The 11,872-nt window shown below is 33.4% G+C and overlaps 3 protein-coding genes across 3 annotated transcripts; all 3 read right to left on the bottom strand.

The window, feature by feature from the left end:
• Positions 1-6,949: 6,949 nt before the first annotated feature.
• On the bottom strand, positions 6,950-7,687 carry LOC128393479 (uncharacterized). Its single transcript, XM_053353664.1, has one exon. It carries the CDS (start codon positions 7,685-7,687, stop codon positions 6,950-6,952), a length of 738 nt encoding a protein of 245 aa, XP_053209639.1.
• A 138-nt stretch (positions 7,688-7,825) lies between these two features.
• On the bottom strand, positions 7,826-9,934 carry LOC128393257 (fructose-2,6-bisphosphatase TIGAR-like). The gene is made up of 2 exons (XM_053353395.1): positions 9,573-9,934; positions 7,826-9,236 (listed from the first exon to the last, which is right to left on the bottom strand). Exons 1-2 carry the CDS (start codon positions 9,605-9,607, stop codon positions 8,495-8,497), a joined length of 777 nt encoding a protein of 258 aa, XP_053209370.1. The 5' UTR covers positions 9,608-9,934; the 3' UTR covers positions 7,826-8,494.
• A 300-nt stretch (positions 9,935-10,234) lies between these two features.
• Positions 10,235-11,131, bottom strand: LOC128393480 (spidroin-1-like). The gene has a single exon (XM_053353665.1). It carries the CDS (start codon positions 11,129-11,131, stop codon positions 10,235-10,237), a length of 897 nt encoding a protein of 298 aa, XP_053209640.1.
• Positions 11,132-11,872: the final 741 nt, after the last annotated feature.

The raw sequence follows: 11,872 nt of genomic DNA on the forward strand, positions 1-11,872 counted from the left end.
TGTCATGTTAATTAAACGTCAATCAACTAAACAAGATTGACAATAAAAATCGAGTCATAAATTGTTAGAATAACGATCTTGTTATGATTCAACTCTCATCATGAATTTATCACAATCAAATTGTAATGAAAAAGTTTAAATTCTATGATTAATTTATCATGTTAATGAACAATTTATTTTACGCTTTTAATAGGAAACTAAATTACAATTGATAGTTGGCAATGATTAGAATCAATGATTCTGCTTAATTATTTACCATTTGATTTAAAATCAGTCGCTGATTTTAACCTTAATTCATGATTTTTTTGGCTTTTGATCACAACAAATGCAACAACAAGGGTCAATATTAAAAGGGAACAAGTTATCACAATTAAAATGGTCACAGTTAAATAATCGATTGGTTTTTGTTCGGGTTCCGGTTCCCTTTCTCGAAGGGTCACCAATCCAAGTGGGTAAACCATTCTATCGTCCATGATTAAAGTACAATTAAGCGTTTTGTTAGCCAACAAGAGATGGTCAAGTTCAAAGGCCACAATTCCATCGGAAGTATAAACAAGAGACGAATACACAGTTTCATCATCTTCATCAATTACGACACATGAGGCTTGAGCCTTCAACAGAATATGACCCGTCAAATTGATGATAAACTTTACCTGCCTCGAATCCCAAGTAACTGAATCAAATGTCGGCAATTGGTGGACATGAGCGATAAATGAATAAATCGGTTGATGATAACCATGAGATCTGAAAAGAACTGAGGTATCATACCAAGAGCCGAACTCCTCTGGTGATTGGGGTAAACAATCGTTTCTTGCTTCTGGTTTGATACAATTTAAATTATTCTCATCGATAATTGTACAATTGATCTCATAAGTGCAGTTTCCTCTAACACCAATGGGCAAGTGAGATCGTGTAAATCTAACAATCAATTTGGGTGAATAAAAGGCATTAAAAAGTTGACCCTGTAGATTGAAGTCATGTTCAATTGAATCGTAAATCGAGAATCTTGTTGAATTAAATCTCGGTGTTTTATAAATGGTTATCTCATTTTCAAACTCAGTAGAGTTCTGACAATCTCTGCCAAGTTGATCACAAAAACCTATTCTCAAGGTGATCTGACCGAAACCATTTGGTTCAGTGATAATACTCGGGTCGAATGGCGCACAATAGACTTGATGTCTTAACAGATCAGAATTTTGACAAAACTGATCGGGGGCAAATCCTTGATCCTCACCACAAAAAACGAAACAAGCATTTCGATCTGGTTCTGAACCGTTCACTGACAACCAATAATGACAATTGCCATCAACGAAACCATGAGAAGGTGTTAAATCATAATTGCTGACGATTTTATGATTAAACAGGAAAAAGGTAAAAAAAAGGATTAACATTTTCACTTCACATTTAGTTAATTGTATATTATTATTGTCAAGAAAAACATTTAATTTTCATCCTTAACAACTTTAATTGGGATTATTACAATTGTAGGATCAACACCAAACAATTAATCAATAACCTTTTCCATGATCAACTTTAGTTGGATTAAAAACTAATCTTTAGTCAATAATAAGAATTAGTTGATTATATAATAACAGAAATTCATCTCAATACTTTCAATCGGATTATGATTCAATGAATATCATGTTTACGATCAAGATGATTGAGTTTTCTTTTGGTTTGTTTTGTAGTAATTAACTTTTTACAATCAATTGTACTTGTTGATTAAGTTGAAGATAGTTGGTCAAGTCTTTTTGTTACGGTGATTATTTTTGTGTCAGTGGATTGAAAAGTCGTTGCAACGATATTGATGCAAAAGGATTCAAAGCTGACTGTTCACGAAGTTCATTATTCCGTCGGGCGTTATTAATAACGACCAGGGCTAAACAGGAGATTAATAAGATGAAACCAAAGGCCGTGATTAAAATCATCTCATTAATATACTTCTCTGGTGAAAGGAAAGGTAGCAGAATGGTATTCGCTTTACCCGTTCCAAGAGGGAACTCATGCCGATCCATTACAATTGAACAGTTCAAAGTTTTCTTATATATTTGATTAAGATCAAATTGGAATGTTAAATGGTCGAGAAAACGATTTACATCGGAAACCATTCTTTCCCCACTTTCATCACTCAAATCGACACAAAACACTTTTGGCCTTAGATAAAAATCTCCGTTCGATTGGATGAAAAACTTATTATACTCTGAATTCCAAGTGAATCCATTGAATGTTGGAACTTGATAAACTAACAATCGCTTATTGATAATTGATTGTGGTAAATTGTGAGAATACAAAGTGAAATCAGCAGCCCAACGACCAAATTCACTTGGTACTTTAGGTAAACACTCATCTCGAAATGAAGGTTTAGAACAGTTCAAACTACTCGAATCTACAATGGTACAATTAATAATAAGTGAACAGTTTAACCTCAATTCTTCATCAACCAATTTGGATCGATTAAAGTAAACTAAAACATAAGGTTGATATAAAGCGTTAAAATTAGTACCAGTAAAACTGATTCCGTGTTCAATTGAATCGTACACCGATAATGACGGTCGAGTTACTACAAATGTCGGAGTCTCGAAGTAAGTTATGTTCGTTGTGAGGTTTCGATTTGAACATATTGATTGATCCTCGCAAATTCTAGTCACTAATCGGAGTAAATTGTCTTGGGAATAATCGTAGTCCCGCCATGGACATTGTAAATAATCTGGACGTTCAATTGAATTACGATCGTGACACGATTCCTCCGATGGATAACCAGATAAGGGACCACATTGGATGTCACAAAGTCTCAAAGAATTGGGTTGATACCTGAATTGACAAAAACCGTACTTGAAACAATAATTAGGAGTCATAACTAATTGTTGACAATCAACTGTTTGAAAATAGTTGATCATGATTAGAATCAAATTAGTTATCATTGTTCAAGATGATTTAATTGATTGATCTTTAAGGAGGAATAAATAAAATTGTTACAATAAGGATTAGATTATAATTGGGATAATTTTTGCAAATCATAAACGTTAATTGTAGTTGTGTTTTAATGACCATTTGATGATGAGTTGAATGAACAATTAAATAAATGTTTACACCGATTGATAGATTACTAATGAAAGTCACTCTGTTTACTGTTAGGTACAACTGAAGATGTTGCATCGGATTTTACGGTTAGTTTGTTGATTAATGATCGAGCGGAAGAGTCCAAGACTATTGGGGCTCGAGTTTTACTTAAACTTTGTCTTCGTGGTTTTGCTAAAATGGTTAAAACGACGGCAAGTAGACAAAGTAGTCCAAATCCCGCTCCCCATAGAATTGCATACCCAATAGATGACGTTCGGCTCGTTGATTCTTGCAAGTTAGACGAAAGGTACATTTGTCCGATGAGAAAATGATAGTCACCCAATTGTATGGAACAGTTAAGAGTTGCGCCTCTTAAAAGGTCAACCGGCAATTCGAACATGTAATTCTTATCGCCTAAAGGGTCAAGATTGGCGACCAGTTGATCCATGTTCGGTTCTCCGAGGATAATACAGAAAACTTTGGCCAAAAGTAAAAGTGTCTCATTGGAAAGAATGAAAAACTTTTTCTGTACCTGGTCCCAGGTAAATGAATAAAATATCGGCGGTCGATAGACTCGTAATGATCTGTGGTTGAGAATAAACTTGGGTTGTGCTTTTCCATGTGAATAAAAGTCAATATCTGTTGTAAGTATATGATGTTCGGATGGAGGTAAACAGTCAACGGGAAATTTGGGCTTATTACACTTTAAATAAGTCGAGTCAATAGCTGAACAATTGGCTCGAACTTGACAAATGCTCGAATCAGGGTGTCTCAAGTGAATTATGAGATATGGATTAAAGAAAGCATCAAATCCTGAGCCATAAAAGTTCATCTCATGTTCAATAATATCATAGACTGAAAAGGTTAAATCTTCTTCGGTGATTTTTGGTGTTTCGTAAATTCTGACCTTCACATGGTCAATTTCATTTCCACATATTGTATTGTTACATAAGGTTAAATAAATGTCCATCTCGTCACCCGATATCCATTCAGATCCAAAGCTAATTACAAAACAATCAACCGAAGCGGCAAATGAAATTTCATCATGGTAACATGATGGATCGGGTGAAAATCCAAGTTCATCACCGCACGAAACCCGACAAACACCAGGATTATCTCGAGGTGAAACAACTGAATATGAACATTCACCTTTATCGAAACAATAATCAGGTGACAATTGAAGACAATTAATCGTTATACCATTTAAACTAATCAAGACAATCAACACACCAACGAAAAAGTTTAACATTTTAACCCAAAACTGAACAATTAACCGATTAGACTGCGAAAAATTAAAACAATAATTAAGATCAATCAATCAGATTACTCATTTTCATTAAGATTTAATTGTTCATTTTTAATCGTTTAATAAATGAAAAACTTTAAATTTAATCGAATCCCAATTTCTACCACAATTAACCATTTAGGATATTTAATTAACAAGCTAAAAATGATTGTGATGGTTAATTTTTAACCAGGTAAACATTATGATATCATTAACTGTAGACAATCAAAAGTAATTTAAATTGATCATCGAAACATTATTTATTATTTGATTATGGATTTAAATCAATAACATTATGATGTAAAGCTTGAATATCTCCTGACTGATTTGTTAATTGATTTTTTAGTTTTATTTTGTTTGTTAGTTGGTTTGACTTTGGGCTTGGAATCAGTTACGTTTAAGTCAATTTTAGATGAGGATTTTAATTTAATTGTACCAATGATAGTGGCCATTAGAAAAGCGGTTCCGGAAATGATGAGCAAAATACTTGGACGGATAAAGGACAAGATTGACCATATTGATTGGCTAGGCAACGATGAGATGGTCACTAATCCCAATGGGTAGGAAAGTTTGGCCATTTGAATTGTACAATTTAACGTTTTCAGGAACAAAGGTCTAGGATCAAGTTCAAAATATGAGAAAGTTTCCCGTGAAATAGTAACTTGAGCAATTAAAGGTTCGATATCGTCCGAATTTTGGACAATACAAGTAACTTGAGAGTTTAAGATGATTGGAGTTGTTGAATTGATAATGAATCGATTTTGAGTCGGTTCCCAGATGACTGAGATAAAATTCGGAGTTCGATATAATATAAATGAAACATTGAATTGATCTTGACTCAGGTCATGGGAAAAGACCAAGATTTCAACGTTCTTTTCATTTTCGTCAAGTAAACACTCGTCAGTTAATTGGTGTTTTAAACAATTTAAATTGTTATCATCGACAGTGGTACAATTAAAATCAAATTCGCAAAGAATGTAAGATGAATCTCCATCTTTCTGATGGTATTGTATGTTGATTCGAGGAAAATAAAGTCCATCGAAATGATCTCCGCGAATGTCAAGTTCGTGTTCAATTGAATCGTAAGCGACAATTGTTTCATCAAATTCCGGTGAAGATAATATGTGAATAGATGAATTGAAACCGTAAGGTAGGCAACCAGAATCACCACAAATTCCTAAACTGATCGGCAGGAGATCATGGTCTTCAGGTGATAGATCGGCGGTGTAATCTCGAGGCCAACAGTAAAATGGACGGGAAAGCGCATCTGAATCGCTGATGCAAAGTTGATCGGGTGCAACTCCGTTTGATGAGCCACACTTAACGGTACAAATGCTCGCGAACTTTGAGGCCAAACGGAATGAGCAAAAACCATGTTGAAAACAGAAATTAGGAATTAGATCATCATCACAATTATCCAATTTAATATTCACAAAGATTATTATGATAACTATCAGTTGCAAGTTAATTAACATCATGTCCAAATTTGTCGACCAGTCGATTCACAATTTGACAGAATCATCATCAACATATATTATTGTTATTCTGTTATCATTATTATCATTCAGTTAAATTTGATTAATTAATTCAACTAAATTTAAGTACTGACAACAATGGATTATAAATTGTGTTTAAATCTCTCGGTCTCTTTTTTGTATGTGGATACAATTAATTGATAATCGGGATTATTATTGATTAAGGATCAACACAGTTGATCAATTTTATGTAATTTTTAAATTGTAACACCATTAGTTTCAATTAATTAGAGTAAATTGTTGACAAAGGTTTGATTTTTCAATTGAAACTTTTATTAACTCCAATTGAGATAATTGAATTCAGGTAAAGATGATTAAATGATTAATGTTACCTGAAGGTAAACATAAACATAAACTTGGTCACTTGTGGTCAAGTCTATTTGTCCATTGAGAATCTGACACTTTTCCGCTTTTTTCCTTTCGATATCGAGCCGGAAGATTTGATTCCACTCGAAAAATGTCTCGATGATATCGTTCTGAGTGAATTTACATGTAATTCTGGAATTTTCTTCATATCATCAACATGAACAGGTCGACGTTTCCATTTTCTAATAATAATCAGTATGATTACAATTGTGAGAATAGCGATGAAAATTGAAACTCCAATTACGATTAATATTAAATTGTCCTGAGCAAAGGACAAAATTGACCTTAAACTGTTATCAATTACTGAACTATTGCCTTTATTGCTCTGTAATAATCCTAAAGGATAAATATCATTTTCCATTTTGACAAAAATATCACAATTTAAACAACAATTAAGGCGTAATAATAATAATAATAATAGTAAGGATTATATTCAAATAATTAACATGATCTTCAATTGATTTTCAATTATCTAGTTAATCAATTGGAAAGATAATTGAACGTAATCATCATATTGGAAATTAAATTCAAACTTAAACTGTCATTTAATTGCATTTGATGCAAACGGATTATATTAGTTGATCATATTGGGATTATTATCATTGATGATTGTGGATTAACAGTCTTGAATTGAATCAAATTTATTGATTCTAACTAATGGGAAATTTTGGATTCTATCGATAACAAAAATAATTTAGTTCAATTATTTGATAACTTTTGAAGGATCAACACCCAGAGTTATGATTGTTTGATATCCTGATCCTAATTCAGCTAATGAAAGTGTAGTTTCAGCTCCTTGATGATTCGTATTGTAAACTAAATCATCCTGATTGGTGATGAAATTGATTTTTTTCAAATGAAGTGAATAAGGAAACGAAACCTTTACAAGCTCGAGAAACTTTTCCTCGAAAAACAATTGACCATTGTAAATGGCCGACTCGCTGGTCGAATCTAAAGTCACTCGAACATAAATATGATTGGTTCGTTTAGAAATCCAGCCCGGTATTATGGTCTTAAAAGAGACATCACCTTGAGGGTCAGTAATCTGATGACCACGAAGAAACAGTTCATATTCATTGAGTTTCATTGAGTTGATTGTTCGTCCAGTTGAAAATTGACCGAAAGCATTTGCGTGCCAAACATGAACATAAACTCCTTGTAACGGTGAACATGTATTGGAATTAATTAATCGGATGATTAAATGTAACGGTAAACCTTCTTGTCCATCAACGATGTTTGACCTTTCAATGTCGTAGATAAATTCAGAAGAATCATAAATTGTTGATAATTCACAAGCATAATTGTAATAGTCTCTTTTGAATTGATTGATACTTGTTAAATTAGAAATGGCTAAAGATGAAATCAACTTAATTGTAGTACTGATTAAAAAGATAGTCAACAAATTGGATATAATTAACATTTCCTTTGATTTAAGTGTCATAATTAAAGTTAATTTGCTTATAAAATCAACACTTTGAAATCATTATACCGATTGTAATATTAATATAACAATTTTGATTGATTATTAGTGAGAAAATTATCAAATTGTGTTAATTTACTGATTAGTTATCTCGGTTAATTTTGTTAAAATATTATCATTGTTTATGTGATATTTGATTGACATAAATGGATGAATATAAGTTAATCGTTATAATTTAATCAATGGTAACCATTTATTGATCTTGATAATATGATAAAAATAAATATCATAATCAAAATTAATGGAAATCATAAACAGATTTGATTAAACAAATGAAACAAAATCTTCAAGTGTTAATTAGTTTCTCTTGGTTGACTTGATTCGTTTCATTTTTCAGGATTATGATTAAGGTGATTAAATGTATCAATAATTAACCATCAATATCATTTTGATGAATTGAGAGAGAGAGAGAGAGAGAGAGAGAGAGAGAAAAGTTGTTTAGAAAATGACAATTGTCCAAATGTCAAATTTAAATTAAGTAATTAAATCATGTTGATTAATTAGAATCAATAAATTCTTGGCTAGAGAGATAGGCTGTGATCCAATAGCCATTATTAACCATGAGAAGGTTATTGATTAGATAGAAATAAGTAAATTGTAATTAATATTTCGAGAAGAAAAAATTGAGATTCCAATATTAATATTAATTCATCAGGATCGTTACTTTGTATGAATGAAAAGGATTTGACTAAGTTATGATCTCAAGGAGAAAATAAGATGATGATGATTGCGATTACTGCGATGGCGGTGGGTTGATTTTGGTGGTAATTAAAGAGCCACAAGTGATGGAGTATCATCATCGGTGGTAGTTGATTGATTATTATCAGAATGATTGTCGTTATTTAGATTACTCGACGGTTTAGATGGGATACTTTCAGCGTTTTCATCAATTAAATGAGTAGTATCATGAATTTTTACCACTTCAGCTTTCACTTTACCACCGGGAAGAGTTGATATATTGAAAACATTGACTCCGGTGTTTGGTGTAACAACCATTATCTCAGCTTTCATGAAATCGCACCTACATTCATCACGAAAATATCTCATATACTCCCGAATGACACCTCCATGAGTAACAATAACAACTTTGGGTTTATCAGCTAATTGTAAGCTTGTTAAATGTTCAACTAATTCGGTGAAAAATCCCTTAACCCGTTGATAAACTTGTTGTAGTGTTTCACCTCCTTCTGGGGTAAAATAACTCAACTCTTTCTCCTTGAAACCAGCAGCCCGAGCAGCGGCTCGATAATATTCAATTGATTTACCCTCTACCACACCGAATGCCCTTTCTCTAAGTCGCTTATCCGTGATGATTGATTTCTGATCACCAACAACCAGTTCAGCGGTTTCAAAAGCACGAGATAAATCACTAGCGTAAACATGAGTAAAAGTGGTTCCATTTTGCTTGAAGAGAGCACCAAGTTTCCTTGCTTGACCTCTACCAACATCCGACAAAGGTACATCAGCGTTTCCTTGGATAATTTGAGCTTTATTGGCTGCTGTTTGTCCACTAATAAAGAGAGATAATAGTAGATTGGATTAAAGAAAGATTAACATTAATATCAACAGTTTGAAAAGGAAAACAAAAGGGATTTAAAAGGAGAGAAAAATAATCTTGGTGATTGAATTTTTGTTGGTCTCATTTAACATTAGAAAGACACATCAAAATTCAAGGTGAATACTTTGTTTCCATTTCATGGTAGATGAATCATGAGATAGCAAAAATAAAGAAAATGAGAGAGAAAGAAAAATAGAGACACAATTGTGTAGAAAATTGAACATCCAGAGAAATGAGATTAGGGCGTAAGGATTAAATTGATTAGATTGACCATTAGAATTAACTTACTGACGAATAAGAGTAATTTGGAAATTAGAAGACATTTTGGAATTTATATCAAGGATGAGAATAAGATGACAAATGGTTGACAACAGAGAGATAATTTGGAGAAAGGAAGAAGAAGATGTTATTGTATTGTTGTTGTTGTTGTTCGTTGTTGATGATGAGAGAAATTAAGTTAACACAGAAAAAGAGTTTGAAATGGTTCAGCTTTTGGCGAAAAAGAGACAAATGGATCAAGAGAATAATATGAGAAGAGAGAGTCGAATATTAATTGACAATTTAGAAGAATAAATTAAATTAAGTGTAATTAGAATTGCGAAAAATATGAGACACACAATCGACTTGCAATTGTGATGAAAGAATAAAAGTGAAGAAAAAGAAAGAGAACATTTTTCTCTTACTTTTTCTCCATAGAAAAGGTAAACAAAGTGGCGACTCTCTACTTCGAGTTTGATTTGGAAAACATTTTAAACTTATTCTTTTTTCTTATTCTATTGACAGTTACGAGTGAATTAGGAGTTAATGGATTTGAATGCGAAGGAAAAAGTGACTTTTTATTGATTATTGAAGGGAAGAAAATCTAATTAATAAATTAATCCATGAGATGAACTTTTTACATTAGAATTTTCTTGTTATTTGTTGAATTAGTTTTTGATTGTTTGGTTATTTTATCCGAATAACTTGAAACCACTGGCGATACCTTTAAGTCCATTTTCAGCGACTGATCCAATAGATTTGGAAGCATCACCGGCCATACCAAGACCGAATTCACCGAGTTTTCCTTTACCTCCCAAGACTGTTGCAGCGGCATCTCCAGCGGATTTTATTGCGTTTCCTTTCATGGCGAAACCTTGTTTAGCGGCATCGGCCAAATTACCGGAAAGATTTTCAGCTAAATTACCGGTAGAATCGATTCCAGAGGCGACAGCATTGGCACCAGAAGTTGCGAGATCACCTAAACCCTTGAAAGAGTTGTCGATCAATTTACCAGATCCATCCGCGAGATTGGCCACCGATGAGGCACCATCGTTGACAAGACCTCCTAAAGCACCTAAACCGATAGATGAAAGCATCGAGTTGGCGTTTTGTCCGAAATTCTTGGTTACATCAGAGACTAAACCAGTACCAGTTGATGCAAGACCGCCGAGAAGACCAAGTTTAGTGGCTTCCAAATCACCTAAAGCTTTAACGATTCCAGAACCAAATTTTGAACCAGTCGAGGCCAATGATCCGACACCCTTGATGGCATTACTTGTAGCATCGCCAAGTTTATTTTCGGCCTCTGCAGCCATACCAGCACCACTTTGGACTAAAGCACCAGCACCACCACCGAGGGCAGAGCTAAGTGAACCAGCAGCCTTAAGGCCACTTGAAGCACCGTTAGCAACATTGCCAGCAGCAGAAGCGGCAGCTGAAATACCGCTTGAGGCCATTGAGAGCGGGTTGAACATAGAAAAATGTCTCCCATGAACATTTCCTCCAGTTAATTGTTGAAGTTGTTCATCACAAATGGCTGATGAAATTATTAACAACAAGCAAAGAGTTGAGACTCCAATTGATTGCATGATTACGGCGATGATTAGATCAATTAAATTGAACGTCAAATAATATTAAATATTAATATTAGTAATTAATAATGATAATAAATCAATTCGATTTTCGATCGTTTTTATATTCATTCATCCAGTGCTTCCTTTTCTCATCAACGCTAATTTGTCTCACTTTTGTCTCACTTTTTGTCTTATTCTAGTCAATTAATTTCATATTTACTTCATAATTAACCATCAAAATCAGATGGCCATCATCATTATTATTTAATTGTGATCACTTTTCTTCATTTTATTTTCATTCACTTTAATTAACTTACGAACCTAATACAATACAATAGTTATTGTATCAAGTTGTATCTGTACTTAGATGTGTATATTTTTAGATTATTAGGAATTAATATTGGAGTAAATTGATTATTACTCATAAGGTATTTGAAGGTTAACCCACAATTAATAGCAACTGATATGGTATATGATATGATATGGTACCTCATCGGTGGCCAATCTCGCTGATGGATCTGGTAAATTGATCGACAACTCTTTCAAGGGTTTAGGTGATCTCGCAACTTCTGGTGCCAATGCTGTCGCCTCTGGAATCGATTCTACCGGTAATTTAGCTGAAAATCTTTCCGGTAATTTGGCCGATGCCGCTAAACAAGGTTTCGCCATGAAAGGAAACGCAATAAAATCAGCTGGAGATGCCGCTGCAACAGTTTTGGGAGGCAAAGGAAAACTCGGTGAATTCGGTCTTGGTAT

Source organism: Panonychus citri, unplaced genomic scaffold (genome assembly GCF_014898815.1).
Source record: "Panonychus citri isolate SS breed McGregor unplaced genomic scaffold, ASM1489881v1 Contig00138, whole genome shotgun sequence".
In the NCBI taxonomy this organism is placed as follows: Eukaryota; Metazoa; Arthropoda; class Arachnida; order Trombidiformes; family Tetranychidae; genus Panonychus; species Panonychus citri.

Bases quoted from the DNA above. Each gene is read 5' to 3' on its own strand.
- LOC128393479 (XM_053353664.1), bottom strand. From the start codon at position 7,687: ATGACACTTAAATCAAAGGAAATGTTAATTATATCCAATTTGTTGACT.
- LOC128393257 (XM_053353395.1), bottom strand. From the start codon at position 9,607: ATGTCTTCTAATTTCCAAATTACTCTTATTCGTCA. The intron at 9,237-9,572 runs GTAAGTTAATTC...TCTCTTTATTAG, and splicing joins CAAATTACTCTTATTCGTCA to TGGACAAACAGCAGCCAATA.
- LOC128393480 (XM_053353665.1), bottom strand. From the start codon at position 11,131: ATGCAATCAATTGGAGTCTCAACTCTTTGCTTGTTGTTAATAATTTCA.